Here is a 25,746-nt window from a genome sequence, read left to right as displayed (position 1 = left end):
GAAACATCCGCAGATGTATTCATACGGTTATCATGGAACTTTAAACGTGACACGTTATTGCCATTCTATAAAAAGCGGCGTATTATCTTTTAGTAATAAAATGTATGTACCCTAAACGAGAAAACAATTGGCTTTTTAATCTGATCATAATCGATTTCGTTTCGTTTCGAATAGAAAATGGTTTAATAATTGACGAGACTTTTGCTTGAGAAGTATAATCATGTTGAAAAGCTCATGTTTCAAATTGATGTTGAAAAAGATTAGAGCAACAACACTATATTCTAATTGATTGAAACAAACAATAATGATCAAGAAATTGTCTATATCATTGAAAGTAATAACATATTCTTTTGTTCATAAAATGCTTGAAAATGTACAAAGTAAAACAAAAATAAATAAAATTGTTTAGTCAAGTTTTCATCAACAAAAAACGTATTATTTGTATAGGTTTTAGACAAAGGAGTGGAAAGTACATATTTATCATCATTTGGTGAAAATGCATTTTTATATAAATCAAAAGAAAGCAAACTCCTATCAATGTCAATGAAACATCTTAATTACCTGAAGGCACATGTCTAGAAGATCAATAATCTCGCTAAATGACGGTCGTATATCTGCCACAGAATTCCAGCACATGATCATTATTTTGCTCCTATATTAAGAAAACAAAGACAGTCTTTGATTAAGTACATTAAACTAACAATATCACTGGTAATAATGAAATGCAATTATAGATATTTCAGAAAGCTAAAAGTAAATACAGGCGATATGTGTGATTCAGATATGCACCGGCTTGTTTAAGTTCATATAAATGAGCGCTGTTTCTGTATGTAAGTCGGTTAGAATTCAGGTGTTATTGAACTATATTCTATACAAATAATAGTGTCATTATGTTTAAAATGATAACCATATTCGTTTCGGGAAAGTATTTGAATTTAAGAAACACTAAATCAACTTAAATCCTACAGATCTGATCAGGAGGAACGCACTTATATAAGATATTTCATTATAAGGATCATTTTAATTTACTAAATATATAATAAATTAAATACATTTAAAATCTAATGACTAAATTTTTAAATAGAAAATCATACAATCTAGCGGGACTTTTTTCAGGAGGATCTAAGCGACCACCGGAAGCAACAAAATGCATGACGTCACTATTTGTCTGTCCTGGATATGGCATGTAACCGAGCGTAAATATTTCCCACAATAAAACACCGTATGCCCTGAAAATGAATAATACATGAACCAAGCATAGATGTAACACATTTTCAGAACGTTGATTTTGTAATTAATTAATTATAAGTTGCTCTTTTTATCACATAACCTAATATATAATTTACTTTTGTATTAATTTAATATTTCATAAAAAATGTTACGATTCTCAAAGTAATTATAATAATTGCATCTCACTTTGATCATTTGTAAACGCAACTGTATCTTACATACCAGGTGTCAGTTTTACTTGTGAAAACTCCGTCTAAAAATGCTTCAGGTGGCATCCATTTAACCGGCAACATGGCTTTACCATCCTTTCGGTAGTAATCAGCACTGCAATTTAAAATCATTCATCTTAATATAGAGGGTAACCTCTCCGTCGTCAATTAGGAAATTAATTTATATTAAGATAACAATTGTTTAACAATAAATAAATGGCACGTTTACCTGAAGAAAGAATTGTCTCTTGGTATTGAAATATTAGAAAAATGTATTTATTAGAAAGATGTAACTAAAGGCATAATTCAAACGGTGTCATAAAGTTTGTCTTGATATATTGAATCAGAGCCTGCACATATTTACTTTTGCTGTTAAAAGCGCTCCTAATATATATATGAACACATATTATACTAACCTATAAATGTCTCTAGACATCCCAAAGTCAGCTATTTTGGCAATACGATCTGGTCCCCTTGATGTTAGTAAACAGTTTCTAGCAGCTATATCTCTATTAGAAAAAACATGACAAAGACACTTAGTACTGACATTAAGATTCATGTCAGATACATACAACACTCGTTTAGCTGTATTAAGATGTTGCAAAAGCTGGATAATATAATTATATCATTAAATATACATATACCAATAATCAAATTGCAAATCATTCCATCATAGTGCCCATTATTCAAGGCGACTTTAGATATAAATAGAAAACAAAAAAAACATCTCATATTTTCTGTTAACGAATTACAAAAGAAAATATGTTAACATGAAGAACATCTGTTGAGCAAGCAAATTTGTAACGAAGACAGAAGGAAGTTACCTGTGGACAAAATGTTTCTCCTCTAAATGGCGACATCCATTTGCAATATCCAATGAAAGTTTCAGTAAGTCTTCCATCGTCAAAGAACATTTTTGGTCCTGAAATATTTAAATCAAGTTGTAATGTTAATGTCTTAACACTATTAAAATTCTGGCTTATTTTAAATTTCACAAATAATGTTAAAGAGACAAATAAGTATCTTGAATCTTTAATTGGATAATATTTAAGCACAAAAAGTAACAGACAAAAACATGGTTAGAATAATTTGCCTTACCCCCTTTGTTCTGGAATCCCTGAGAAAAGTTCTGAGATCTCCACCATCTAACAGCTCTAAGATTATATACCTAGGATGTTCCTCAAAACAAACACCTAAACACTTCACAACGTTTTTGTGCATAAACTTACTGAAAATAATTGAAGAAACTGTAACTACATGTATGTATGTATGAGATTTTATTAAAACGTCCTAAAAATGGCAGTTACAATTGAAATTTTAGTTTCTTTCTCTCATGCATATCAAAAGTTTAAATTTAATGTACACAACGAAATCTTATTATGCCATTTATAAATAATCTATTTTTATGAAATGGTATCATGTTAGAATATTATTCTGTTTTATACAGTATATCAGCATTTCCGTATCAATAATGAATGTGTTTTTGCATTAATTTGGTAATATTATATGTTTACGGCAATGCCAAATCAGTATTAAGGTCAATCTAAAACTATCTTGTTAACCTTATTATCACAGCTTCCATGAGGAAGTCCGTCTCTGCTTGTTCAGTAGATAATGCTGGAAGCGTCTGGAAAATGGAAAACAAAATATAACTATGCAAGTTCCTTATTCGTATCAAACTGGAAAGGTTAAAGACACAATTTTGCCACAATTTTTTTAAAAGATGAGCTTATCATGCATTTAATAATGTTTTAAAACAAATTAGATGCTACCATTTTGAAGTAAGTAGTTCTGAAATTATTTGTCACAAAAGTAGCAAAACATATGTAAGCTGGCATTTGGACTTCGAGTAAAAATACTTAACAAGTATAATTGTACTAATTACCAGAAGCAAAGGAGGCTAACTTAAAGGATGTTTAGGTGAGTAACAATTGAGTGCTTTTGACTTTTAGTTATTGAAAAAAAACGTAATAGGACACAAAAAATCAAGAAGGTTTCTGGCAAGAAAATATTTTTTTTTAAATTTAAGCAAATATTCGGACCACAATTTTGTTAAAACCAGATTTTGTTTAATATAATATTGTACAGGTTAATTTGTTTCCATAGCAAGAGTAATGAGGCATGTAAATTGGTATATCTAGTGTTGTATCAATAACAAATCAAAAGCCTTCCAAGCTAAGAACACAAAAAAACGTGAAAATTGTTTTATTATATTTATATTGCATTTATTTATACATAAATTTGGGTGACATTGTTTTTGTCGAAAGAACAAAATTGAAACTCTTTGTACCTCTTGCTTAACTTTGAACATTTTTCTTTAACAACATACACCCATATCTATATATTGGGAATTGCCCTAATATTCTAAAGGGAAAGCATCGGCTGATTAAAAACGAAAGCGATCCAATTGTGGGATATTTTGGGCGTGATTAATGCAACCATTCATATGTTTGATAGAAAAGCATAGCAACGATAAAATTCCTTTAAACTGACTTGGCCTACTAATGGCACATTTTCTATAGGTACAGATGTAATTTAAATATTGATAAGAAAATTATAGAATTGGTGATTGGGTATGGACATAAGATAAATGATAATATTTTTTTTTGCAGAAAAATACCTGCTCTAGGAAGATAATATTGGATTAAGTGTCACAAAAGTAGTAACAAAACCCATTTTTAATTATTTCATGATTTTTGTCAAAAATACTAAATTCTATCAACGTATTTATTGCAGACTTCCTATCACGAACCATTTCACTTAACGATATTATTTGAAATAATTTCCCAGGATATTAATTCAGATTGATTTCTATTGCTTGAAAATTACTTAAAACCTGCAGGATACCATATTCCATCTAGGTGAATTTTAAATGTTGACAAGGAGCCAAAAAGGACCCCTGGCTATAATGCTCTATAAAGATCTATGTCTTGATATAAAATAGATACATACTTTGACTGCGACCAAAAGCTCACTAACATTTGCACACAAATTCTTGAGCGTTCCCTCATAGACCTCACCAAATGCCCCTTGACCAAGCAACCTAAAGACACTCAATAGAATTAATCTCAATATTCAATTCTTGTCTACTGAAAGCATACAAAATGGTAAAAATCCTCTTTGGAAAAAGATATTATGCCTGTTGAAATGCCTGTACAAAATTACAAAAGCAATTTCCTTAGTTATCCTGGATGAATAATAATCATGCTGATTTATTCTGCATTTAATTGAGAAGTCTCTTATCAATACATAGAATTTAATAGGATCGTTCCTATAACTCTGTTTCTATTCTCCCAAAACTACTCCCAGCATGATTCCATACGAAATGAAGTAAAAGACAATTACTTTTTTAATTTAAAATTCCTACTGTTTCTAACAGAACCAAATGCAACAAGTATTGATTTTTTCAAATGATTATAAGAAAATAACACTCTGATTGCAGCGTCATTTATTAAGTCACAATAGGCCTAGTCGAACTGAAATAATTATATTTGATATCCCTAGGCTGTATTGAGGAAATCACTTATTGCGATATCCGCTGGAGGTTTTAAAATTGCAAACAAAAGAGGAATATCAAAACCTGCAACAGAGCCGACTTCTAATATTGATTATCAAAATTAATACAATTTCTTTTGTTTATTGTCTATACACTTCTGTTGCTTTGAAGTTTTGCGTTATATTTGAAATATTGATGTCGTATATCACTAACTTTGAATTCTGTATTTTATAATCGCCAAAGTTGCCTTTGACATAACCGTAAATGATGGTTTAATATAACCTAACATTTTGATGTTTTACTGAGCTATGAATGTTGTCATTTATGTAAAACAAATCTATCATAGTTAACATATCCGGTTTTACTAACGATGTAAAAAGGCAACACTTAGAGACACACCTAACAGATTTAGAAATCTATTATAATTAACAAAATACTATCCGGTTTTCCTTATGATAGACTAAGATACAATATTGTAAAAATGGAAATACTTAAAAAAACTCTTCTGACATATTCAGAAATATACTCAATACGAGGAAACAAGCAGATTTTTAAAAAAAAAAACATACTTCGTTAAGGTTAATTTATTCCGTGGTATCTCCCGCAGTTGTTGCTCCGGGTACCTGGCGATTATAAAGTCGTAATTTGGATTGAGCTCAGTAACTGCGCATCGAAGCTGCATATCAATGGACGAAGATTGTACCGGCGGAGAATTATCATCAGATTCTTGCGTAGCCATTTCAAGTCTTGCTCCTTGTCCCGGAGTACTTTTGCGGCGTCGTATTGCTGCTTTATAGAAATTTGTGATTGTCATTTCATATAAAACTTTGAAGACCTCGAAATATGTTGGTAAATGAAACAAAACATTACAGGTTTGTATATTATATAAATGACATCTCTAAAGAACTTCTTCTTTTATCAAATAGAGTTCGTCGTTTTATATTTTTAAATTTTTTTGTTAAATCAAAAAAGGTTCATGCCTCAAAACGATACAAGTAAATTATTCGTATTTTATTGTATGCCTTTGAGTGAATTACTGATTTATCCGTGACAATTAAATTTGATAATTTCACAGTGAAAATATCAAAATAAAATGTCAGACGTTTCAATTACGAGACTACTTTTTAAAGATTTTCCCAATGTGGTACCTAAATTCTATTTTGCTGACAATTCTGACAATGTCAGGGCTGTTTAGAGATTAGCAAAGCTGGAATTGATAAATAACTTAGATTTCAAAAGTAAAGCAAAGAAAAAAAATTCAATTCAATTCAAATTACCAATCACCAAATACCTCGTCTCTAAATTTTTTGTTTCATTTTTACACTTTGAAAAATTACACTTCCTTCTATATGAAAAACTTCTCTTGATGACATTTGGGCATATTTAGGTATCCTACGGGTAACTGTCAAATGCAATAAGGAAAAAACTTGGAAAGCAATGACGGTCAGCAGCCCGAGAATAAGTTAACAACCCAGCGTTCGTAAGACAGCCTTTCAACAAATCCATGTTTTCCTAATCCTTTTTGAATGTTTAAACATCTGTCAACACTTATTTATTGTTTGTGACAATCCTCAAATAAGTTTCCTTTTTCATAAAAAGATGATTGATTAACAAATCCAAATGATATCTCTCTGAGTCAAACACAATTGTTTTCCTCCTGTTTGAAATACACAACATTAAAAATGGCGGCCGCTTATACGAGTATTACTCAAAGCCTGGTGTAAGTAATTCGCCTGGTCCAATTAATTTGCCTAAGTAACGGATGGCGTGACCCTTTTTTATTTTTAAAACAAATGGTCATTCATGTTTTTGGAATAAAATAAAAAAATATCATCGCCGTTTAACGTTGATTGTCGAACTTATTTTTCAGCTCAAGACTTCTTGTAAGTCGATAAAAATGAGGCTACCAGTGGGAAAATTAGATTTAAAAATTAAAGTCGATATTAAGAAATTTCATTTAAACTTGTTTTTGAGGATAAAATAAAAAGAACATTTGTTTGTTTGTTGTATAAGATGTTATTTTATTTCATCCTGCACACAAACAAAGAAATATCCTCTATGTTTTCATAATACCTTGGAGGTAAAACGTTTAAGCGATTGACAGACACAATATTTATTTCTGTCAAATGTATTGTTATGTAATGTGGCTGCCGTAAAATGTTGCCCCGTACTTCACTTCAGTGTTGTTATATTTTCTGGTCCTTCGGGATCATTGATGCCAACACTATAAAGTGTTGAGAATTGAGTACCGCTCAAGCCGGTGCTAGGGGGGCGTGAGGGATGTTGCACTTATTCATTATCCCTCATGTACAGACTCAATCAAACCGAGTCTGCAACTCTTATGTTATTTTGTTGTGATAAATGCTTCCGATGGATCACTTTGTTTCCAGAATTTAGAACAGTATTGTACACCTTAGTATGCATTTGATTTGATTCACTTAACCTCATTTATCCGGCCAGAGACATTAAGTTTAATGTAAGTTAACATTCAAATCGAACAAGTCAAATGATGTTTCCGCTTTTATAATATAATGTAATAAGTTAGGTAATTCAGGCTGAATGACAACGCGATGGGATTTTTTCTATAACAATTAAAACATTTCTTTTCCTTTTTAAATGAAATAAATGTAAATACAGTGCATGATTTCGCATACAGGTATACGACAAAAATATCCTTAAATGAGCTAAAAAAGTTGTGTTATTCTTACCAAAACAGAGAAGTGCACTTCCCATGATAATTGCCACTGCAATACAACCCACGGTTATAACAACAATATAGGCAATGTTCATCTTTTCTGCCTGTTCTGATGTATATATAGGGCTTGATATTGTGATGCCTGAAGAAGATAAACCGTTCAATTTTTAAACTGTTACATTAAGATTAGAGTTAGTAAATTGATTGTTGCATTATGCGGAAGACCAAAAAAATAATTTTATGGTACAAAGTACATTCATGCTAAATAGTGAACACTTCATTCCGTTTATTATCAAAATGATAGTAATCATTTTATTTTACAACTGTATAAACTACTTATTGATTCGGAATATTAATGATGTTAAAGTTGTACTAAAGGAAATGTAAATATATCGAATTTTATTACTTTGTGGTGTATGACAATAAATCTCTGTGTTGTTCCTAAATTCATAAATAGTGACTGGTGCGTTATATGTTGACGTCGACATGCAACCCGTTGTCGTATAAGAAATACCTGAAGACAAAAAAGGAAAATGATCTGATTATTTTCAAATATCAAAAGGTATTTCGTATATCCTGAAAATGTCTGATGACAAAGTATTTCAAATTAACAATTATATCAGTAGAAAGTGGTAAAGTCCGTTCAAATTTGTTCAAATTATTTCAATGTATATTACTTTTTCAGTAGTTAACAAGAAATGACATTACTCTAATGACGTTTTGTTACCATGCATAGTGTCATAAAGTACCATAAACTGTAAGCTATAATTTTACCAAAACACTCTGGACTAAATGAAATGTCATCAATTGCTATATCTCCATGCTCGATAAGTGCTCCATACGCTTGTAACTCAATCACATATCTGAAATGTAATATGTATTGTCTTAGCAATAGGCAGATGTTGCACTGAAATATTTTCTGTGATTCATGCAATTGTAAAAAATTCTTGAAAAATCAGTTTGATTGTTATCAATAACAATTTTGACATCATTCTGCTTTGTGATTGAGCCATTTTTATAAAAAAGACATTACAGTTATTCATTGCAACTTCTGCAAACATGTTTGCTGTTCTTGCGTTAAGTAAGTTTTCACTACCTAGAGCTAACGATGGGTAAAGATATTTCATCGTAAACCCATACATCATCCTTTCCATTGTGTTGAGACCAAAGAAGCACTTTATTGTCTGTACAAACTTCTGTTACCCAAACATTAAGTGTCGTTACGTCTTTTCCGTACATGTGGTAAAAGAACCTGAACTGCAAATAATGATTGTTTGCGTGAATATTACTAGACTAAACTATACTGAGCATATGGCTTAAAAATTCTACTTTTATTTCAAAACCATACTTCTGAACTCTATGTAATAAAGGTTATTAAAGAAATAGAGTTTTAAACACAATTATTTCCTTTTCAATAAAAATGTTAGTCATCAGAAAGTGATATCATTATAGTTTCAACCTCTACATTAAACACAAATGCACATTGATAAGCTTTTTGTCAGATATATCAATAAATTTCAATTTTAATTAGTTTTCCTCTTGAAATATCTATCTGTATCTTTTAATTTATCAAGTTGATATGTACTTATTTTTCTTACTTTACACTGGTCTATGAATGTATCATTTATCTCAGGCATGATTAAACTGTGCAGTGTTGCGTGTTCATGTGCGTCTCCTTTCGCTCCGTCGATATACACATACTGACCTACATAAAAAACGATCTTGTTTCAAAAAATTATAAGACAACCACATTCTTTTTTTTCAGATCAGGCATTATTGCACGTGGACGTCCTGAGTATTATGCTTAAATGTGTACGTAAGAATGTTCAATATCTGGAAACACCTTTAAGACCTCGCTTTTTCTATATTAAAAATGCTTCACTTTCATTTTAAAATTTTTAAACATAATCTGTGAAAACTACTATTATTCATGACACATACCTTCGACAGTTCCTTTGGTATGGTCAACAGTAGGGCCTGTATACTCAGGCCCCGTTGGACCTTTCTGAAGAGTCCATGAAAATCCTTCTACTCTTTCCCGTGCTCGCCAACCACACATTCCGTCTTCAAATGTACATCTTGCATGCTCTGGTAGACTGTCTTAAAACGAAAGAATTTATTATATTTCATACATATGCGAACGCGTTACACTTTATTGACATTTTTTAATTAAATGAGTGAAAGTAAGCATTTAGATGGGATTCCAAGATAAAAAGATGTGCTTTAAAATCTGAACAAGATGAGGAATTTAATCTCATCAATCAAACCAATTAAATGTGTTCAAGTTATGTATGACATACAAATCATTTTGTGTCAGCGCATTTATAACATCTGTTATAAAACTTCCGAGCTTGCCGATGTATTAAAAAGTTACATTTTGTGTAAAATTAATTATATTAATCATTTTAAGCACAGTAAAATATTGTTTAAGTTTCGAATCGGAATTGCATTTTTTAACATCTAAATTGCACATGTCTTCTTTGTCAGGCATAGTATTGAATTAAAGGTGCCGGAAATATAATGGAGAACGACAACAATTCGGACAACATGTATTTAACATAAGACTTATCCACAACACAAGACTTATTTACGACCTAATATGTTTTAAAGGTTTACTTTTCTTGTGAATATAGTTATGTGAAAACAAAAGGCGCATCGCTTGATTCCGCAATAATAAATAAAACATACCGCAAATTTGCTCGTCCCTTCCATTCTGACAATCCTGTTTTAGATTGCAAACTTGGTCCAATGGAGTACATGTACTATCATCGCAAGAAAAATGGTCAGTTTTTGAGCAAGTCTCACGTAGTACATCTATAACATATTTAAATATGTTTATTCGATATAAAATGTCTCAAGCGTCATGGAAAATTGTCAGGAATGTTAAAAACTGGTTATTGATATTACGCAATGGGATTTACAATGTAATGCAAAATATAAGAAAATATAGAATAAAGAATATTGATGACTTCTGCGAAATATCTTTTCAAAAAAAATCTATACACTAGTTTTCAAAAGTATCATGAACTATTTATTAGAGCAAGTTCTAAATTTCAAAATATTACTAATATTTAGATGTTTTGGTTAATATAAAAGCAAATGCAAAAACTTAATTTGGTAAATATTCGTTACGGCACTATAAAGCAAGACATCAATGCGTTGAATCTTTACAAACACCTGATGTAGTTTCAACGTTAATTGTTCAAAACAATGTTAAAGTTAAAACAGCATGTACGTAAATTGTATGCATATATAATTTACTAAGTACATGTACCCTGATCACTCTTGCAGAAAAGTGTTGAATTTGTCTCGAACTCCTCCCTCGTCATTGTCCTCTTATGACAAGGTATGGAGATAAATTGTGTTTCATCATGAGATATACCTAAACATGAAGGAGAACGAAAACCATATTTAATTCAAACAAACACCAAAAAAAACTTTTTTAAATAAATATACTACAATACAAACCAATGACATGAGTGCAAACTGTATTAATAACAAGAAAAATTGCCAAAGTGGTACATGTAACCTTGAGAAACCGCCAACGGCAAAATTAAAAATGTTTTGCATGCTCTGTTTGATTAAACCTGTTGATGGGCAATAGTGGTAAAAACAAGTTAAGGTCCACACCATCTAGCATCGACTTTAGAAGAATTCTGATGTTTTGATTTTAAAAAAATGAAGTTTTTTAAACTTAGATTTTATTTAAGAAACAACACGGTTATCATAATTACTTTTTATTAATAGTTTGTTTATGATTAAATCATTGAATGGGCAAGTTCATTATTGTTTGTTCAAGAAAATTAAATAACTATTTTGACATATTTGTGTGATTAATAAGAATCTTATTACAAGTAATACCCCATACGTAATATTAGTATGTATTGATATTTCTTACCGAAACATTCAGGACTGAAGGAAATATCATCCAAAGCAATGTCACCGTATGCATTATGTGCAGCACCAAATCCCCGAATAGTAATAAAATATCTAAAACAGAATCAGAATTCCATATAAGACCTTACAAATTAATGATATTTTGTAAAAAAAAGCTTGTTATTGGACCAGTATACATATACTATGTTTTATTCTCATATCAAGACATTTATTGTAATAATGAATTGTGAGAAATTTTGTTTCTCATGTTTAGATCTATGTATATTGTACTGTATATTCCTGTATTCATGTAGTATCTTTTAATTGAAAAAAAATTGTTTTATTTGTAAAAGCTTCTGTTTCCGCTAAAACTTCACGTTCAGTTTAGCGTAAAGGTAGACGGACGTTGCGTCATTAGTTATTTTATGAAAGTAAATTTTCTCGGAAGAAGACAAAATGACGAATGCAAAGTACAGCGTGTTTTTGTATATCAAACTGATTAATATATTATTACATATAATATATAATTTATGAAAAAACACCAAGCTGCATTATCGTAACTGAATGTTTGCTGAAAACATTCTAAAGATCAATGTCTTAAGAAATATTTTGTTTTACAAATACTTTACTGTAATAACTTTTTCTATAAAGTTGCATACACGGTTTGTGTTATTGAAGCCAAAATTGTTTACTTATTGACATATTGAAAATGATTTGCCACCTTCTTATCAACCTTATTATAAGAGCTACTGTGTTTTAAAGGCTTATGTTTTGTACGTTTTATTGTGTTTTATTTGGGGTTATTATAATTTATTGTTATTTTCTTTCAAGTTACACCAACAATGTGAAGATTATATTGCGATAGTTCAGCTTAACTGCTGGAGGAAGATGTTTTGTGCAAATGACTTTAACCGCTTAACCACGGCGATCCTTATGCTGAAAGTAATGAACAAAAAAAAAGAAATCTGCTTAAACCGTACCTTGATGATATATTAATATTAACTTCAGCATAGTTCCATTCATCATCTAAACCACCTTTCTTACTCCAGAGATCATAAACTCTTTTATTGCAAAGGTCAACCGCTTTAATTTCCATTCTGTTGACATCTTTGCCAAGCATATGATAGAAGAAACGCAACTGAAGTTAAATACATAATTATTGTCAATAAAACATATAACCGTCAACATATTTATTGATTACATGAAACAAACTTTAAATTATTTTCATTTTACTGTACAAAACTTCAAAATTCATATTATGAATAATAAAACAATACAATAACTATCTTAAAATTCATCAAAGATTTTAATGATCGTTATCCGTTCGCTAAGTAATAAAGTATTTTAGCCCATTAATGGGAGTAAAAAATAGAGGGTGCTCAAATACGTATAATAGCAGAAACATTTGAAATCCTTAATGTTCATAGAAATAACTTCAATGTATTAAACATGGTCAAAAAACATTTTATTCCATCTGTCTGAGCAATCTTTTTAGCTTCAATATAATTTGAAACTAAGTTTTAATTTGTTAGTACCTTGCAAGATTTTAGGAAATTTTCTCCAACAGCGGGCATAACTTGACTTTGAAGTTTTGCTGGCTCATAAAAGCCTCCATCATGATCACTGTCAATATACATGTAGTATCCTGAATAAAACAAATATATAAGATATCATCTTTAAAGATAAAACATGTAATAATGCAGCATACGTTCGTGTAAAATCTATACTATATTTTCCAGGTTTATCGGTTTAAGATTATTTTATTTGCATTGTATATGATTGAATGATTTTGTGTAAGGGTAACTCTTACAGATAAGATATGTTGAAGAATGTGCGTATGAGAGCAAGTGTACGTCGGCATGTAAAACTTAACAACCTGAAGGATCTTTTGGAGATCAAATGGTCTTTAAAATGTTATATTAGACTTGTACAACACTTATCTAACGACCTTGTATGAATCACATCAAATTTATCATATTATTATCTTAGAGCTGAAATTATAATTAATTCCAAAATGTAGACTATGAATTAAGTATTTTAGTCGATATAATCGTTGCTATTTTAATACAAACCCTGGTCTGTCCCTGTTGTATGATCAATATTTGGTCCTGTCCCACTCGGAGCCCTTGGTCCATGATGTAGCTCCCATTTAAAGCCGTTGAAGTGTTTGCCTAATGTCCATCCACACGTTCCATTTTCGAAGGTACAAGTGGAAAGTTTTGGTAAATTTTCTAAAATCAAATTTTGATGGAAAATTAAATCTTAGCCATTATTACATTATATTTTCCTTCTTTTTTGATAAGGGAACAATATGCTTATTAATGGAAAAAAGCAGCCTTCAATGTGAAAAAGTTGTAACGAAAGAGGTAATTAATTTGCCTTGCATATATTAACTAAATCACGTCATCTGTACTTAATGCAAAATTTCAAAAGTCAGCTATATGACTAATGAATAATATTTAGTTTAAACACATTTAATTCATAATCATACACAGTACATAATATACATTCATCCAATATAATGTTATACAATGCTGAAATGGATTATAATGAAAGATATAAAATCTTAGTTCTACAGTTCATCTCCGAATAATAGTTTGACAAGGTACAATACACAAGGTTTGGAGAAATATAAGAAAAGCATTCGTTGTGTTAAACAGGGTCTTAAGAAAAATGACATATTCAAGGACCCTTTAAGACAACATTTGAGATGTACTCTATAATATTTAGTAAACTGAAAGATTCAAGATTAGAGAAAAAGATTGAATAAATATAATGAAAGAATCAAACACCAGCAAAAGAACGGATACGTGTTAATAATTCATATAGAATTTTGATACTATTAGTTTACGCACTATAAATATTAAACACATTCAAAGCACTTTCACCTTACAAAATAAAACAAACTATAGATGATAAATGTATCGTCATAACAGTTGAGTCTTTTATAGAATTAATTGATATTTACCACAAATGCCTTCGTCATTGCCATTGCCACAGTCATCTTGTAGATTACAAACTTTATCCCATGATATGCACGTGCCGTCTCCACATTGAAACATGCCATTGTCTGCACAGGTATTTATTATTGGAGCTAGAAAGTTAAACGTAAGCATATTACAATAAGAATAAAAACAGTTATAAATATAAGTCATTTAAGCGTCGCTATAAAATATTTAGGTGAAAAAATATATTTTGCAGTGAAAATACATAAAATGAAAACACACATTTTATTTTATCAATATTTCGCAATATTTCATTTAAAAGTATATAATAAAATGCTTTATTTCTACGATTTAATCTTTCTACTGAACTTTTTTCAATAAATCGTTTCTTATTTCTTTATTAATACAGTATAAGTGAAGGAATGTCAAAGTATAAAAAAAAAAAAACTTACACGACAAACATTGGTCGGTTTCTGAGATTTGTGTTATAACGAGCAAACCAGATGTTTCTTTGAGCTTTGTTTCAATACTAATTGTAGTATCTTTTCCTGTCTTTATAAATTGTAGGTCTAGATCTTTCCACCTGAAACCATAAAGAATTGTTTGATTTGTTCTTCTATTTCAAGTTTAATGATTTAAAATTAAAAAATATACTTGAGATATTGAACATTTAGTCAAACTAGTCCAGTTTATATTGTTGCATAAATATTTAGGTTGATAACAAAAGCCTGTTTCAATAACTTTTTGTTCAATATAATCTTTGTATTCCAATGCATATATTTTAATACCTTCTTCTCTTCAGTTTGGACATTTTAACATGTGTCATCGTTATTCTTGAAAACTTGCTAAATTCAGATAAATGTGAATTACTTTCATCGTCTGGTTTTCAAACATGAAAACAAAAGCAACAAAAAAAACGAAAAAAAAAGCAAACAAAAAACACCGCAGATCAAACAGAAACATTAACGAACGTTCAATGCGGCTGGAATTGAACATGTTACAGGCTTAGTTTTATCAATCCCGTACATAAACGGCTGTGATTAATGTAATCTTCCGTTCACGACCCCCGAAATAGAAGGATCAACATGGTACCTAATTACGAATTAAGAAATGTCGGAAAACGTGTTTGTACTGAAGCCATTAATCATCCTTTACAATAAACTGTGGTCCATGGCCCCAAAGTAAAATAAATTAAAAAAAAAACTGTTTATACCACGATCTTTTGGTCTGTTGTAAAATGGGATTATTGTCTTACACGACTGTGATCATCGTAAATACATGAGCGTGAATACCAATATATTGCAGAAATATACAGTGCTCACATTACCGTTAAGACGGGACCAATCAATCGGATATAATAAATCTCATTTGTCTTAGGTAATGAGTGCGGATGCTTGGCAGACACGTTAGATCTTTGCCAATGAAAGCGAAAGATGTTAAAGTGCTTAACACTTTAAAATCTAAACAAAAACCTACATGCATTTTTGACTGAAACAAAATACTTTGAAACAGGATATTATTTGACTCTCTATTTGTTACAAACATAAAACAGCCATATGTTACCTGTCACTAAAATGCTATTTGATAAATGTGTCTGTCTATCTTAGAAAAGCGGCTGCTATCTTTTGATTTCATTGTAATTTCAAAAGGCAATTCCCAATGACAAAACCCGGTCTACGCTTAATGAAGATGATATTTTATTTATATAATTATACTTATTATTGTATTGAGTGGACTGTAGTTGACACTTGATTAGCTAAAGAAACTAGTATTTATGTCTCGGTCAATCTGTTTCTTTATGATACTGATATTTATAACACTTGTTAATAAAATAAAAGAAGCACGCAATTAAATCATTGTAAATATAACGTAAGTGAACACACGCCATAAGCAAAGTAAACATGCATAAAATGTCGCTCGTTCACGTGATTGGCAGGAAAAAATTGAAGTAGCGTGAGTAACAAATTATTGTTTATCCTGTCTTTAGTGATCAGCATTAAGAATGAGCTAACATGACCGTTATACACAGATGACTACTATACGTATGGGTTACCATTAATTCCATATACATTGATAAACATGACTATGTGTGTTTTAACATTTTAGATTTGTTCATATCCAAAGTTGCACTTCAGTCAATACTTGACTATGTATATGAAATATTTGAGTTAATTATATAGGTTGGAAATTAGTACATAGATAAGGAGTCCTACTGCAAATTGGAAAGCAATATTATTTCCCCTGAATTATCCGTAATTCAAAAAATCGTGAAAAATAACTGTTGATACAAACTGTATTTAATTGTAATTGCATATTATCACACAGGCAAATTGATTTTTTTTCAAGATGACCGTAACGCAAACATGTTTGGTGGCGTAGCTTTTATTTATGCAGCATCTACCCATTTTATTAATTATAATATGCATTTATCAGCTTTTGACTCTTACGGCTATGTGCCGTTATATTTACACGTTGTGCACATTGATTCAAATGTTTTTGTTTACCTTTTTCTCCCATTGTCCGTTGTTATACACTGACCGTTTTCGTGTTACGTTATAAATAGGTTATAAAACGATTGAACTTTTCGCCGTCGGACATGAAACTGACTGTTGTGGACAGGGTTGGGATATTTCAAAGTGAACAATAATATATCTTAGACTGTAAAGCAACGTAAGGCAGAGGTACTGTTGGGAAACCAATATAATAATTATCAAATAGCACACATATTAAACAAATAAAGTAAAATAACGGTTCACATATTTTAAGATGAATTTCGGTAATATAACGATTTTAGCCTCCCTACATGACGTTTGCCTTGTTCGCATCAATATGAACTCCCTTAAACTTTGTAAACACATAATACTCTATAATAGTAAATATCTGAATTTGCTTTTGGATTTTTTTTATGAAGAAAGAACAAAATGAAAAATGAAAGAAGCACAAATCGGGAAGTATAAGTGATAGAAAGAGCATCGAAACACGAGGCTATCTGATTTGTACGAGGGGCGTTGCGCCCAAGTATAAATTAGATTGCCGGGTGTTTTTGATGTTATTCCTCTTTTGCATCCAAAGATTTGTGCAGAAATACAAACACGTTTTCTATCATCACTATATTAAATCCAAGGAAAAAGTAATCAATGTACCAGCATCTGAATATAACTTTTCTATCGTTATATCTTTAAATGTCATCGAAATAAGTAAATCCAAGAAAAACTGAGCCAATCAACGAGAATGCTCGAGACAAACAGTGTGTGCGGGTAACTAGTACCTGCACGGACTGTGCATGTATTGGTTTACGATTAAACACGTTTTCAGAAGTAAAGTCTCCAAACTATGAAACAACTCTTTTTGAAGACCTCATTATAAAAATCTAGTTATCTGTCACGTAGTTCGTAATATTTTACAAAGTGTACCAATTTACCAAAAATTTATATCGAATCTTAAATAAATATACGTTTGCAATACCACATTTTTAACGATCTTAAAATTGTTTCAGGTTAAATCACCATTTCATTTTAAAAAACGATACCAAGTAGTAAAGCTTCAAAGAAAAAGAAGAAAACACAGCTTGTAATGTATCAATGCCCCAAGGACTGATTTCAAATTACATGTTAGAAACAGAATTGATGAAGTTATTACACGATGACACCTTCATATTACCATCAATCCTTCAGGAGGCTAGATAATAACCATCAATTTCTTGTATAATATTATTTTACTCTCGTCTAATTTACTGGAATTCGAAAGGAGATGAAAGCAGGGACACTTGCATCTAATTATAGCAAAATTATAAATTGAATTGTATCTTCATAAAGCAAATCCAAGCAAATTAAAAATATATAAGTTTATTTTTCTCTTTTTGAATACCATTCGATCAAAATTTTGTTTCCTGTTCATCAATTCATTAAAAATGTTTTCCCTGAATTTAACTTAAAAGTAATCATGGTACATTTAAGAAATGTTAATTATACAAAATATGAGGTTTAAGCTAGCAGTCTTTCATACAGATGCATGGATTTAATTGCCGAAAAATATCGAAAAGAAAGTATTTGTTTGCAAAAATCTTTATAAGTATTAAATGCTTTGCTTGTGTTATGTATTACACTTAAACAAGCAAAATTGCAAAAATGTACCTCCGCTGTTTTAACAGCCATGTAAATAATGTAAAAAGTTCCAAACTTTGGTTTTGTTGAATAGCATAAACATCAGACGCGCTACTGTGTAGCACAAGCTACGTCTTGCCCATATTTATATTTACAGACTAGCTAAACAATTTTTCACAAACAGGCGAAACATGTGAAACACTTCTTCATCTTTAAGTCAAGTCTCGATTAATGATTTGTTGCGCAGACAGGCCTATTGATGAACGTTTTAAAAAGTCTATCTAGCTTCAAGGGTGTTGGTATTTTTTGTAAGGGAAAGAGAATGTTCAAGTAAATAACTAATGAGACGTCGAAAAAGATATTGCCTCCTGGCGGATTGCAAAACATTTAGGAGAATTTAAGAAGATAAATGTGAACAGTCCTTTGGGATCTGAAGAGATAGATATACCAGTTTCTAAACTGCAAGAAAACTTGTTTATGACATTAATGTGTTCAGTAAATGTTTCTATAATTCTTCGTATAGTATAAAACGAGTTAAGATACACATTTTATTGTTTTACATGTAACGTTTTGAACATTAACGTATAGGGCTGCAGTTTTCTTAAGCATTTAGCAAATAAATGTGCAAATATGGTATAATGTTTTTGGTACAGTAGTTGTTCACAAAGAAATAGGAAAAAAGACAATTGTGTTTTCATAATTCATGGAATACGATTTGCATTTTGAGCGTTAGATCTTGTGTACAATTAGCGAATAGTTCATTGTATAATTTGGCTAAATGTGTGCTATTGAATGATAATAGGCGCAGGGCGCCAAAATGCTATTTAAACTTAGTTGTTCTATTAATGAATGAATAAATTGTCTTTTTTGTATTATTGTTATTATCATTTTTTGTAAATTCTGTTGACAGGTTTCAACATAGTCAAACGACATCATGTCCAAATTATTGGTCATTTTCACGTGAAATGCTTGAATAAACTTTAAACAACAGTTGGTATACCGTTAAACGTAGAAATATGATGCGAACCATCGTTACATTCTGCAAACATATTCAGAGACCTATGAGAAGAACACACCATCAAAGGGCAATGCTTCAAATAATTACGTCTAATATGTCATGCTAAGAAAACATTGAATACCACATACCATACTTCGATATCGAATCGTAACTTAACTGAACTCCGTAAATGATAGAGCAAACGTCATACTTTTATATGTAAAAAATATATTAAATTTCCATCTACAAAATTTTTAATGACAATTCTTGCATGTGTGCTTGTCAAGAGAAACATGATCCCTAGAATCAAATTCAATTAAATAGACTGTCAGAGAATTTCATACCTCATGTCCTTTTCTAGTGTTATATTTTTTATTATCTCTTCCTTCCCGTCAGTATTTGACTTTATTGTTACTATGCCAGCTGTCTGATGTGCATATAATCTGATGACAAAACACGGTTCATGAGTCGTTGATGTCAACAGATGGCTAACAAGTCCGGCTTCATCATTACTTGTGTTTAAAAACAAAACATTTCCTGAAAAGGAAAAGAAAAAAATTAACATTGATGTCATTGGTTTAATAAGCGATAACTTAGGTAAGGTCATGATGTCACACCATGTCACAAATGCATTGCATTGAGTCAACATCTGATCCTTAGGTCAGAATTGTTAAACGTTTGATAGATATATCTATAAAGCTAAACAAATAAATAATTGATAATGTTTGTACGCTTTATTTTGTGTCAAATCGGTTCATATTTTATTTAATATGACACTTTTACATACAGTTAACAATTAAGTAAACACACTTAAAATTTGTCGATTATATCACGTATAGACAGAATTCGCTTTGCTATAACCATAATTAAACTGCTAAGATATTGTTTACGAAGAACAAAGAAAAAGTAAAAAGAGTTGGAAAATTTCAAAACTTCATTCCTCTCAAAACTGTTAATTCATTCTTGATGTTTAAAATAGCCATTATTTGTCTGTAGCCGATGTCAAAAATTCAAAACATTAAGTTGCAATGAAAGTTTATTGATTGGAACTTTGTAAGAGATGAACAAATAATTCTGTTGCATCTTACAAACATGCTGAAAAGCGTCTATAATTATACACTTGGGGATTATCAAAAGATGTTTTATCACGAGCGAAGAACGAACCATTCACACAATTTAAATAATTTAATACTTAGAATCGTTGAAATGTTATTGAAACTATTATTTAATAATTGCTTTTCGAAAAACTTTACAGTCACACAAGTATAGCAAGATAAAGATCTTGAAGATTTCCACACATTTTATTTGATTTTAGAGCCAGAAATAGTGTGGGCATTTTTCATGGAAATGCAAAATTTATGTAATGTTAACAAATAACATGCAAAATAATTAGTCTTAGACTTTAGAGGGGCATTAGCATTATCACATAAAGTTAAAAAAATATATATTTTGCTTGCTCACTTATCTTAATAGGGAGAGAATAGGATAGTGAACAAGTCAATGGGTTGAACATCGGGCGAGGCTCTATTTCCCCTCTGGTATTGAGTTTCCACTGCTACATGTAACGCTTACCAGCATGCACAGTGTCCTATATTGATATTCTGCTGGATATTTGCTGATGTAATACGTGCTTTGTGTTTGTTTTAAATTAGTAATTTTAATAGGAGTTGCATGTTTTTTTAATTGTCGCCATCATCATTTCATTTAAATAGGCATGAAATTTGGGACATTACTTTAAACGATTTGAAATAATTTTTAAATTTAATAGTATTCATTCTTGTTAATTACGTACAATGCCAGTGAAGTTTTTTTGTTGAATTATTAACTAGTTAGACAGGTTAATTTCAATTTAAATTAACAAACATTCAGATAATATGACAGTTTCCTTGAAGCTTGCCACTTTTTACATTGTATTGAAGGAAATAATTAAAATTTCAGCAACAACGGTTATTTAATATAACATTTTACCAAATGTTTTGTAATTGTAATTATGACAAATGAGAATTTTCTAATTGATTAAAACAGGGCTGCTTCCCTTTGCTAAGATTTCTTTCATAGGAATGACTTTAAATCAGGCAATAAATCAGATTATGATTAAATGAACTGTCACGAGCCGGGAATTCCCTCTAAAAACACAATGAAGAATTGAAAATGAATCAGAGATATCAAATAAGAAAGATTTCACTCACCGGAGCTAATGACATTTGATCAGAACAAGGCACTTGCAAATTGAATTGCATTTTGACTTACTTCAAACGGCATTTTTTATTTTTAATGGATCCTATGTCAAGACAAATTTCCGCCGAGTTGGGCCTTTTCAATCTAGACATGTCATGATTTAAAAAAAAACATGTTGTTCCAATGTCGAAATAAAAAATGAAAAAAAAAACATTGCGTTTAGATATCAGTTTCGTACATGATATTTGCATGTTTGTCATAAACGTGTTTCAGAACTCAATACAATATATATGCTACCACTGGAGTATAGATTAAAAAAGTAAAAGTATGTTTTTCCTTGTTCATATGTTCCACATGACGCAACGAAAGTATATTCAACAGAATAGAAATCGAAGAACCTGACGCGTAACTTGAAACATATTTAACGCAAACAACGGATCAGCATAAAGTAGTCTAAATGAACAAACCAAGTCTATACAGTAAACAACAATTATGAGCATATACTACTGAGTGCTTTCTTTTAATTTCTTATAACTTCAACTATCGTTGACATATTTATAATAATTGTATTATTCTCAAATTGACAAGGAAACAAAGAGGAGATGAATGTTTAATAACAAAAGTTATTCCACAATTCTGTATGGAAGAATGGTATTTGTATACGGCCTCAATGAATATTGTTTGCCAAATTGAATTTATTTCATGATATGATGTTATTAAATTACATAGTAGCATACGTTTTACGTTAATATACTTAATCAAATTTATGTTTTAATTAGCATAAACATAATAGAATGTTTTATTTAGTCAATGAAATAAAAATACGCAACATAAAAGCCAACTTCATGAAATCATCAGCATACCATTGCAAGTCTAGCTAATATTCAAACATTATCACCATGAAGACGAATGTTACTTTATCAAAAATCACGGATCAATAAAATATCTTACTTGAAATAAATGCAATACTTCTTTATGCAAATACGAATTGATTAAGTGAACGGAGTCGTTTTTTATTTAGATAAGAATGTTGATGCTGCCTTTGGTATGGGGGATTAAGAATTCGGCAAATGTTATTGTATATTTTTGTCTACTAAAGATGATGAACAAATAGGATGTAACCTTTTTCCTGTGTGCTACAACGATTTATATCTTTACAAGTTTGGTTGTTGGACAAATTAACATGAGACTTTGAATTATAAATACGCTTGTTTAAAATTACAGTTGCATTGTAATATTAGACGGTTTTGACACTGTAAAAGACAGGGACAAAGCCACAAAAACAATTAAAAATTACTTAAGGGTTGAGAGCAAACATTATACAAACATTCAATATTATCTAGAAGAGCACCAATTTTATATATTTTATGCGTTAAAATAATGCTCATGTATGTTTATTGAAAGTTGAATATCGTACTCTGATATGCACAAGTTCTGAGAAAATTAAGAGTCTGTTCAACGTAATATTAATGATGACAAACCGATACTTACCAAGGTCAAATATGTCTGTATCGACGCATTAATCTAATTACTATGGATGAATTATTGATGAGCATTTTCCATTTGTATGTTCATATTTATACAGTTACATGGGTTCAATGTTCTCGTAACAATATAACAAGTGTAATGAGATAAATAATCATGAACTTGACCGTTTAAACCCGCAGAAAAAAAGACATTTAGCTATGTAGTTATACATTATTTGTAAGATTTTTTTTTAATTGATTAGGCTATATTCTGGTATGGTGCACACACAATTTGTATTGAATCACAAACATATTTTCGCGAATATTCGCGTGAAAATATATATCCATGTTTTTTTGTATTATTACTGTAATTATTTACACATTCGACTACTGTAATGAATTTGGTTTATAAAAACAGTTACATTTCTTCATATTTAAGTCGTATTTCATGGCTACGTAAACACATGAAGGCATATAGGTACAATGAAAACTGTAAAATATAAGACATAAAAATGTAGGGTAATCTGGCACTAATGTTTGTAATCCCTGTTACTTCAGATATTTTCAAGGGCAGACAACTAATACAAACCTTGTTTATAATTGGTTTGTGCTTGACACGTTGAACATCTGTGTACCATATTTTGCAGTTTTAGTTACGATTTTTTAACAGGCCACTTGATACTAAAATTGGCATAAATTTAGATCATGTACAAAGAAACAAATATACTTGTATACTGTTTTTTACTAGTACATGTACATGTAGTTGATGTGTTTTGCAATCAGTCAAATGGAAGTATGTCACATGAAAAAAATGAAACGAATAAAACCTTGCTTATATGGACTTTCAATCAGCTGCTTCAAGGGCGGATTACTCGAAAAGGCCAAACTTGGTTAAAAAAATCAGCCCTCTTGTTCCCCCTTTCCCTCCCTTAAACTATTTCTGCTATCATGATTATAATTAATCTTACGTTTTAATAAAATCCTTAAAATGCAAGGTTTATCAATTTCCCATCTAAGGAAATAGGGAAATATCAATTTTCTCTCTCTTTCCTGTATGATTGTTATACAAAATGTTTTATATCGCTAAATTGTACTTACTTACATAATATTGAATTCATTTTAATACTTATGTTCATGTGATACTCAGAAGCTTTAATTTTGCCAACAAAGTCTTAAATTTGGTAAACATAAAAGCAATCACTCTATACTGAGCTGTTGCCACTCCAAGAATTTTGTTATAATAATAAACAACAATTTTCTGAAAACTTTTATATGTAAACCAAAAACTAATCGAAAACAGAAAGAAAATAGTTTTATAGAATGTATGTTTATTTTGTTTACAATTTACGTTTGGCTAGGGAAATTATATAAGATTATGAAACGCCAGTTGTGTGAACAGCTGTTATGAATTTCACCAACTATGCTTTGTGGTCTTGAACAAAAGCCGTTAATCTCAAAGAAGCAAACTTCCGTCCGAATAAAAACAATCGACAAAAGTTAAATAACTTTTTATACTGAATGTGATTTATCAATTGTTTTGTCAGATCGACTAAAGCAATTCAGCCATCTTTCCGAAAAAAAACATCTATTGACGTCTTGGCAAAGTGTTAATGTATAATAACAAGACGTGCTGCACTTAAAATATCTTATATGCTCAGAGATAAACAAAAAGGCATTCTTCATAACACTCCTTGTTTTCAATTTGTATTGACAGGAAAAGTGTGTCAACATTTTTCTCTTTTTTTCTTTTTTAAATTATTTGTTCGATGTGAAAATAGATAATAAATTTATCAAAGATCTTTATGGAGATGGGCAGGAAGAGAAAGTATTTGCAAGGTGTGAAATATGTTATAAAAATCAGTTTGCGAGTTTATTTATACATTTGTACGGTTCTTACGGACTCCTTTACAACTAAGGAAATTAGGTGCTGTTTGAAACCCTTCGATATCTTCTAATGATACCAGTTTGACATTTTGCAGCTATTATTATCTCATTGCGGTGTTAATATCTGGTTCTTCTGAATCATTATATCATGTACTAAATTTGCAATGTATCAAAATATGTACAACTTAATTATGGAAAAATAACATTTGTTTGTGTACGTTGTATTTTAATATAATAATATGTAAATAGAGTTCTGCTTTTTATGCTTTTCATTTATGTTTTGTCATATGGCATGTCCTATCAAATTAGAACGATTACTCTGAGTATTCAATTCAATAATGCACTTTTTTAAATATGAGAATAGAATATTTTGATGCAATAATTATTGCCCTTTAACTTCACTCGTCTGGGTTGGGTAATATATATTGATGCAGTGCCCGCATTTGCATATAAAGTTATTTAATCATAGAATATCTGTTACGACAATTATGTCAAAGCTATTTAAAAAAATTGTAAAACTTAACATCATTACCATTGTAACACACGTTTGCTAGCTTATTAATAGTAACTGTAAACATCGCTTATACAAAATGAAGGTATACATACTTTGATAATGATAACTGTCTAATACTCCTTAGTATATATTTTAAACTGACGATCAAGTAAA

General features: G+C 30.3%; 1 protein-coding gene across 2 annotated transcripts in view; it reads right to left on the bottom strand.

Annotated features, from left to right (window-relative positions):
- The window catches only part of LOC132725603 (MAM and LDL-receptor class A domain-containing protein 1-like), a 44,499-nt gene that overhangs the window by 3,443 nt on the left and 15,310 nt on the right, over window positions 1–25,746 (bottom strand). The window contains exons 2-25 of one of the 2 annotated variants that reach the window (XM_060710749.1): window positions 19,896–20,088; window positions 14,904–15,034; window positions 14,475–14,600; window positions 13,579–13,737; window positions 13,042–13,151; window positions 12,487–12,644; window positions 11,529–11,620; window positions 10,905–11,012; window positions 10,319–10,444; window positions 9,572–9,730; window positions 9,229–9,335; window positions 8,727–8,887; window positions 8,405–8,493; window positions 8,037–8,144; window positions 7,644–7,772; window positions 5,505–5,724; window positions 4,392–4,482; window positions 3,002–3,066; window positions 2,538–2,667; window positions 2,264–2,361; window positions 1,856–1,948; window positions 1,453–1,554; window positions 1,095–1,229; window positions 562–652 (exon numbers count right to left, since the gene is read on the bottom strand). In XM_060710749.1, coding sequence (XP_060566732.1) covers window positions 562–652; window positions 1,095–1,229; window positions 1,453–1,554; window positions 1,856–1,948; window positions 2,264–2,361; window positions 2,538–2,667; window positions 3,002–3,066; window positions 4,392–4,482; window positions 5,505–5,724; window positions 7,644–7,772; window positions 8,037–8,144; window positions 8,405–8,493; window positions 8,727–8,887; window positions 9,229–9,335; window positions 9,572–9,730; window positions 10,319–10,444; window positions 10,905–11,012; window positions 11,529–11,620; window positions 12,487–12,644; window positions 13,042–13,151; window positions 13,579–13,737; window positions 14,475–14,600; window positions 14,904–15,034; window positions 19,896–20,088 — 2,981 coding nt within the window. The remainder of the gene's footprint in view (window positions 1–561; window positions 653–1,094; window positions 1,230–1,452; window positions 1,555–1,855; window positions 1,949–2,263; window positions 2,362–2,537; window positions 2,668–3,001; window positions 3,067–4,391; window positions 4,483–5,504; window positions 5,725–7,643; window positions 7,773–8,036; window positions 8,145–8,404; window positions 8,494–8,726; window positions 8,888–9,228; window positions 9,336–9,571; window positions 9,731–10,318; window positions 10,445–10,904; window positions 11,013–11,528; window positions 11,621–12,486; window positions 12,645–13,041; window positions 13,152–13,578; window positions 13,738–14,474; window positions 14,601–14,903; window positions 15,035–19,895; window positions 20,089–25,746) is intronic. The other variant, XM_060710756.1, reaches the window with a different exon arrangement.

This window comes from Ruditapes philippinarum, unplaced genomic scaffold (assembly GCF_026571515.1).
Source record: "Ruditapes philippinarum isolate M1 unplaced genomic scaffold, ASM2657151v2 ctg1044_1_1_1_1, whole genome shotgun sequence".
In the NCBI taxonomy this organism is placed as follows: domain Eukaryota; kingdom Metazoa; phylum Mollusca; class Bivalvia; order Venerida; family Veneridae; genus Ruditapes; species Ruditapes philippinarum.
This window is presented reverse-complemented; position numbering and strand designations above follow the sequence as displayed.